This window comes from Dipodomys spectabilis, unplaced genomic scaffold (assembly GCF_019054845.1).
Source record: "Dipodomys spectabilis isolate Male_0828 unplaced genomic scaffold, ASM1905484v1 ptg000231l, whole genome shotgun sequence".
In the NCBI taxonomy this organism is placed as follows: domain Eukaryota; kingdom Metazoa; phylum Chordata; class Mammalia; order Rodentia; family Heteromyidae; genus Dipodomys; species Dipodomys spectabilis.
The window spans coordinates 53,537-61,212 of record NW_024870908.1 but is presented as its reverse complement, the minus strand read 5'-3'; the positions used below and the strand labels follow the sequence as shown (position 1 = coordinate 61,212).

The following is a 7,676-nucleotide window of genomic DNA, read 5'->3' as shown; positions in this document are numbered from 1 at the left end:
CGGATGTGCGCATGCTCTCTTTCCTCTTGGGTAAATAACTAGAAATGGGGTGGCGGGGTCTAGACACAGGAAGACATATTAGCTTGTTTTTGTGGCTGTCACAAATCACCATGAGCTCCGTGGCTTCTAACAAGGTCATCTTACCTCAGAGTTGGGAGATGGGAAGTTGGAAGCGTCTTCCCACCGCCATACTGTGTGGGGACCAGCTGTCCCTCAGCCTGGCGGCAGGAGGTTAAAGGCAGAGCTTCTGATTTTACTATTCTAATAGGTGCACCCTGGTGTCTGCCTTCTGGGTTCTCTTATTTCTTTGTGTTAGGTTTTTAAAAAGAGGTAACCGAGTAAGAAGTACACCACGCATGTGGTATTCAGGTGAGGGGTAGGTTTATTCAGTAGACCTGCTGGAACCAGGCCAGGTTGGCACTCCACATGACTGGCAAAGAGGGTATCTGGCCCTGGGTTAGGCCTTATCTAGGGTAGGGGCGGGGAAAGGTGTGGCCAGGATCAGGGAGGTGGGACCAGTGGGAGAAAGGCGTGGCTACATCAGATCCAGATGTGACCTCAGCAGATGCGGATATGACCTCTTCCAGGTGTGCCAGTTGCCTAGGTAATGCAGGTACTGGGCGGGGTCTGCTCGCCATCCAAGAGCGGGCCTTACATTCCAGCCTTTCAATAATCATGAAATGGGGCGCAGATTCTCTCTGGCTACTTCCTGCTGGCAAGGGGCCATCGACGTTAGGGGTAAAAGGGCAGAATGTGGTTTCCTTCCAGAGAAGGCATTGAGCAGCAGAGTCCCTTGGTAGGTGTGAATCCTTAGATGACGTCTGCAGGAAGCGAGTCTCTTGGATGAAGCCTGGAGGAAGTCTTCTCAGGCAGCGGGCTGGACAAAGACAAAGAGGAAAAATACTACTGAAAAGAAAAGATTGGATGTCCATGGCTTGGAGGTGAAAATGGTAAGTCTTCTATTTTACATGATACTGGTCCCGTAGTTGGGGGACAGGTAGGTAGGCCATCCACACCCACCACCAAGATCTGGGAGGGAAAGCCTTGCCTGTATATTGAGATAGCACCAAATAAGTCACTCCTGTATCCAAGAGAAAAGATATTAACTTACCGGCTACATAGAAACACACCCTGAGCTCCGCCACGAGCTGGTTGTTGGGAAGCCAGCGGCCCTGGGCACCCTCATTTCTGTAACCAAGCAGAGAATCTCCGACGTATCTGTCTCCACCTGCCTGGATGGGTGGGGTGGGGGAAGGGCTGGCCTACCTTGTAGAGGTGAGGAGGGGCATTCGACTCCCCAGGGTCCATGCTGCCCACACCTTGGGCAGGGTCCAGGTGGAGGTCGTGGTGAAGGACAGAATTTCGCCCAGTGGCCCTCTTGCCCACACTTGAAGCATGCTCCAGGTGGTGCATGTTGGGTGCCTCTTCTTGGAGGAGAAGTGTTACAGGTACGTAAGCCAGGTAAAGACCACATTTCCTTTTGGACAATGTCACCCCCTTCCCTCTCTCTCTCTCTCTCTCCCAGTTTTCCCCTCCCATCCCCCACCCACAAGTTGTGGAGTTTTCCCCCATGGTGTCCAGTGAGGACCCCTGCAAGTTCTCTTCTTTCTAAATAGAGATGTCCACTGTTTTCTTCATGTGTTTATTTCCCAACTGCCTATCCCCTTTGGTGAAGTAGGAATTTAGAGCTTTGGCCCATTTTTAATCGGGTTGTTTGTTTCCTTATCATTGGATTTTGAAGGATATATATGTGTGTGTGTATATGTGTGTGTATATATATATATATATATACATATATATATCCTCTAGATTTATCTCTTGTTGGATCTATGCTTCACAAATATTTTCTCCTAAGCTTAGAGCTTATCCTTTTATGGTTTTAACAGATCTCCTTATAATAGCCCCAAATTGGGATGAGTCCAAATGTTCACCAATAAGTGGCTAGACACGCTGTGGTACACCTTTCTAATCAAGTGCTGCTCACCCGTGAGAAGAATGAGCTATTTATATATCCAACAACATGGATTAATCTCAGCCTAATTATGAAGATGAAGGGAATCCAGACCAACAATCAGTACAGCTGTATGCTCACATTTATGTCAAACTCAAGCAAAGACAAAGTGATCTGGGCTGTCAGAAAGCAATTAGTGATTGCACAGGGGGGTGGAGGAGGTGGGCGAGGCAGGGGTGGTGCGGGGTGAGTGGGAGGGACAAAGGGCTACGGAGGGACTCTCAGGGTAATGAACACGTTCATGTTGATTGTGGTGATGGTTCCAAGGTTGTATGCTTACATCAGAGCTTGTAAAATTGCACGGTTTCCACGCACACAGTTTAGCATGTGCTAATTATACTTTGACAAACCTGTGATTTTAAACGAAGGTTTAAGAGCTTTACTGACTAAATGCAATGCGGGGAATCACACTTGATCTAGACTTATGGAAAATGATTGCAGAAAAAAAAATAAGTCTGGGGAAATTGGGCACTGGCTAAGAAAGAGAATTGCTGGTAATTGTTTGATCGTGGGCACGCGTGGAATTTTTCGAGACTTTTCTCTGAGGCGCACACTAGAGGGTGAGCAGATGGAGGGTTAGGGCATTGGAGTTCTGCTGCAGGAAAGCGTCCTTGCTGGGTAGAGGGTGGAGAGCTAGGCAGGCCATGTGGAACCCCCCCTTTCAGCCCCCTCCTTTTCAGATGCATTCCAAAACTTCCGTGGCAGAAAGTTCCACTGTTTACATCTCTAAAGATGTCTCACTTGCTCTTTACGCCTCCACTTTCCCATCTCCATGGAGAAGATGAAAACGCACCTGTGTCTCAGGCTCGAGGCCCAATCCGTGGGAGATGTGCAAAGGTGACTGGGCATATAGCAGACGGTCATAGTAGATGCTCAATAAAGGACAGCAGGGGTCAGTGTTGGCTGACACTCTCACCAAAGGCAAGAGACGACCTTAGAGCATTACCCGAGGTGCAGGAAGTGCTCCACACGTCTGCATTCAATAAGCACAGTGCCTGATGCATTCAGTCTCTCCACGACAGCTCTGTGCCCGCCCCTCTCCACCCCCCCCCCCCCAGTTCTCAGATCTTCACCCGCTTTGCATGAGCAGTAAAAGAGAGGTCCAGAGAAACGGAGACTTGTCCGAGTCCCGTTGATTCAGCCAAGTGGCAGGTGCAGACCTTGGAATCTATCTTTCTTAAGCAGGAAGTACTGGATCCTCACCACCGCCCTCCCCCCACATACTCCCACCCCCAAATTCTTTATCCACTCAGAACCTCAGTACGCTTGTCTGAAAAATAAATAACAACAAAGCCATCTGAAGGAGAACTCCGGGTTCGGCTCATTGGTCTCAGAAATAGCCCCCAAAGGGCTGCCATTCTGTGAGAACATTGGGTGAAAGGCTCTCGAATCCATTTGCCACGAGCGCACGCAGTCGGGAGGAAGTGTTTGCATTTTAAGAGCTCATTTTCCCGGCGTGACAATGTAGCTCAGCTCTGCTGGGGCCTCCTCCCAGACTTCAAGACCCGATCGGTGCCAATGGGCTGGAAGAAGAGGAAGAAAAGGAAGTCTGATGAACTCCCTCTTCATGTTCAGAGACAGCCAGCTAGCTCTTGATTTGAGACAAAATACAATCGCGCTCTCAGCCGATTTTCTTGAGGAGCCTAACAGTTTTAATTCCCACCCACCCACCTCATCTTCTTCTTAAGGACAAGGCTTTCTCCAACCACATGATAGAGCTGTGCTTTGCCTCTGTCCAGAGATCAGGATTCTCCCATGGTTCCCTGGGGTCTCTGGGTCTCATTGATGCATCTATAGTACATCTTTCTTAGCCTATATAGTGAGTCAATGCACATTCAAAAATGGGATCAAGGCCACCAGCTTCGTGAGCTCCCCCGGAGTCTGTGTGCCTGTTTCCAGTTGTGATTGACACTCACGTGCTGTCAGTTAAAATCAGTGACCACCAGGCAAGCAGAAAGTTCTTATCAAAGGGCACTAAACAAACCCCAGGACCACATGGAATGGAGGTTGGTTTTGTTTGTTTTTCCACGAGGGATGTCTGAGTCATTTAACTAATCACCAGCTTCATTCAGCCTAGCCAAGCCTTGTGTTAGTTTTTCATTCTTCCTTTTGATTTCTCAGATGTAAGCAAACAGAAATCTGCAATGTTGTAAGCGTGCTGCAAGTCCACTTCATCTTTGGGATTGGAACTTGACCTGTCGAAGTCAACTAAGTCCTCCAAATTTGTTCTCGACAGTATGTCTGTGTTTTTGCCCTCGAATTGTGTGGTGCGGACCGTGTTGAAGGAGAGTCTGAGGGGTGGAAATGCAGTGGTTGAGAAGGAGGAAGCCACCGTGTATTCTAAAAAATAACCGTCCTCGGGATCCCATCCTAGCCAGGCCTTGTGCACAGCCCAAGAGGCCTCTTGGCCTCTGTCCATTTTTATAATATGGATTTGCCGCAGACAGAGAGAGCAGGTTTCTTCGTAGATGGGAAGAGGCTCTCTATCCTTTGGAGAAGGAAGTGAGTAGAGTTTGAATGATGTCATATCCCCCACCCAGCATGCACTGGGGCAGGGATTCTCCATGGACACCCATATTTTCAAATGTTATCATTTTTAAAAATAATGCGTTTTCGATATGAAGAAAAAAAATCAAGGGATGCTAAATGGGATACTCCACCCAGATACCTTGGGGTGCCTTTTACTATCTGGGTGCCTCTTGCGGTTCTCAAGGCACTGGGGTTGCTTTCTCCTGAGGGCCTGAGGGTTAATCACCCTGCAGAGTGGCCTTGTGAGAACAAACCTGAGGTACGATTTGGGCCCCAGAACTCTTTTCTGTGAGACCAGGCTGGAGCCATCCTCTGTGGGCCACAAGCTGAAGGTCCAGCCTGGCTTCCCTCCCTTCCTCTCTTGCCTCTCGAATTTCCTGGCATTTCTTCTAGAAGCATCTTTTTTTTAAATCAATGTGTTGCATGTCTGATCCGGTCTCAAGTTCTACTGGAGATCAAATCTGGTAGAAATGATTACAAATAAGTGTCTATACTTTTCTCTGTGTGTGTGTGTGTGTGTGTGTGTGTGTGTGTGTGTGTGATTTAGATATTTTGTGATGTCCAAATCTGACAATTATGAAATTGCATGGTACATATCAAAGGGTTTTTTTTAACTTAAATACTTATCATTATCATCTTTTCATGTCCACAAATACCCTCCAATAGCACACTGCAAACAGCCACCTGCATTCCCATTGTGCAGTGGCAATCTGATGGCATCCAAACGCTTGTGTTGTTTATTGCTATGGTAACAATGTTGGGTTGAACATCTTTGTCGGAAAACTTCTTTTTTTGGCGGGGGGGTCCGGTCGTGGGGCCTGAACTCTGGGCCTGGGCGCTGTCCCTCAGCTCTTCAGCTCAAGGCTAGTGCTCTACCACTTGAGCCACAGCACCACTTCTAGCTTTTTTCTTTTTGCTTATGTGGTGCTGAGGAATCGAACCCAGGGCCTCAGGCATGCAAGGCAAGTGCTCTACCACTGAGCCACCTTCCCAGCCCTGTCAGAAAACTTCTGAGTCCATTTGTTCCAGTTCTGCTGAAAAATAATGGTCCTGGTTTGAATTTTGCAGTTATGGCTCTGTGTGTGTGTGTGTGTGTGTGTGTGTGTGCGTGCATGTGTGCGTGCACACACACACACGTGCATGCTAGTCCTGGGACTTGAACTCAGGGCCTGAGCGTTGTTCCAGAGGTTTGTTTTGTTTTGTTTTGTTTGCTTAAGACTAGTGCTCTGCCACTAGAAGCACAGCTCCATTTCTGGCTTTTTGATGGTTAATTAGAGTCTCATGGACTTTCCTACCCAGGCTGGCTTTGAACTGCAATCCTCAGATCACTGCCTCCTGAGTAGTTAGGATTACAGGTGTGAACCATCTGGCTAGTTGTTATTCCCAAATGCCTTCCAAGAAGATCAGGACAGTTCACAGTCCTGTGAGTACCATCCTTGCTCCCCATCTCCACCTGTCCATCATCTTCTAGGAGTAAGTAGGGAGGACAAACCCCCAAGAAGCCTGTAGCCTGCACAATTCTAACCCAAACTATGGCCTCTCAGAATGACTTATTGCTCCCCCTTTGAACTCACTGATCTGAGTCTAACCTATACTTTATCATTTTTCATGTGAATTAAAATTACTTCTGGCTGGGTGCTGATAGCTCATGCCTGTAATCCTAGCTACTCAGGAAGTTGAGATCTGAAGATCACGGTTTGAAGCCAGCCTGGGCAGAAAAGTCCCCATGAGACTCTTATCTCCAAGTAACCACTCAAAAGCCAAAAGTGGTGCTGTGACTCAAGTGGTAGAGCACCAGCCTTAAACACATAGAGGCCCAGGGGAGGGTGCCCAGGCCCTGACTTCAAGCCCCACAACCACCACCACCAACAACAACAAATTACTTTTCTGAAAGAACTGTATTTCAACAAAGTCGAAGGCAGAGGCTGGAGCCGATGCTTGTACACTAGGCATTCACAGCCCCATTATTTGCAGTAGCCAAAAGGTAGAGGGAGGGGGAATCCAAGTATTTGTCCACAGGTAAATGGATAAAGAGATGGTGGTGTATACAGAAGATGGACTACCGTTCAGCATAAAAGGACGTGACATTCCGATGCATGCAACAAGACAGAAGAACATTGAAATCATGCTACTTGAGGAAGCCAGGAGCACAAGGACAAATTGTGTTTCCAATTGGATGCCATGCCTAGACTGGACAGATTCATGGACATGGGAGGCAGGAGTTCCCAGGGAGTGGGGGAAGAAGACAGGAACAGACAGCTGTTAGTGGATACAGAGTTTCCATGTGGGAGGGCGAACACCTGGAAATGGAGTGCGGGAATAATTGCAAACGTGGTGGATGCACCTAGCACCACTGAGTCATACACTTGGCATGCGTAGCACCAGAAACTTATGGATATTTGAGCACATTTTACAAAGTACAAATGAAATGACTTTTTCTAATGAGAGAAATGATTAAAAATATCCCTTTCCCATAAGACAATTGACCATCCTTAGGAAAACATTCCTTTTTATATATTTTTTTCCCTCCCTCCCTTCCTTCCTTCCTTCCTTCCTTCCTTCCTTCCTTCCTTCCTTCCTTCCTTTCTTTCTTTTCTTTCTTTCCTCCTCCTCCTCCTCCTCTTTCTCCTCTTCCTCCTCCTCCGCATGTATGCCAGTCCTGAGGCTTGAAGTCAGGGCTTGGACACTATCCCTGAGCATTTGTGCTCAAGACTAGCCCTCTACCATTTGAGCCACAGCTCCACTTCCAGTCTTTTGGTGGTTAGTTGGAAATAAGAATCTCATGGACTTTTCCTTGCTGGAGTTGGCTTCAAACCTCAATCCTCAGATCCCAGCCCCCTGAGTAGCTAGAGTTACAAGAGTGAGCCACCAATGCTTGGCTAAGATGATATTCTTTAAGAAAAAAATATAATCCAATGGTGAAGAGGGCAGCAATCAGCATGCTGCCATCCGGGACTCCAGTGCTAGCCCAGCCTTTACTTGTTGTGTGAATCTGTACCCCTGCACCAAGCTCTGTAAAGAACTCACCTGAAAACTGGCAGAATTATCATTCCAACCCCTTGATGCTTTCTGGACCTTTCCCAAAGCTTTGCCCACATCTGGCATGTCATTAAAAACAAATCCATGAAATACAACT

At 47.6% G+C, this 7,676-nt stretch overlaps 1 protein-coding gene across 1 annotated transcript; it reads right to left on the bottom strand.

The window, feature by feature from the left end:
- Positions 1 to 364: 364 nt before the first annotated feature.
- On the bottom strand, positions 365 to 1,412 carry LOC122123896. The gene is made up of 3 exons (XM_042698452.1): positions 1,267 to 1,412; positions 1,112 to 1,188; positions 365 to 877 (listed from the first exon to the last, which is right to left on the bottom strand). The coding sequence occupies exons 1-3, from the start codon at positions 1,395 to 1,397 to the stop codon at positions 465 to 467; spliced, it is 621 nt and encodes a 206-aa protein (XP_042554386.1). The 5' UTR covers positions 1,398 to 1,412; the 3' UTR covers positions 365 to 464.
- Positions 1,413 to 7,676: the final 6,264 nt, after the last annotated feature.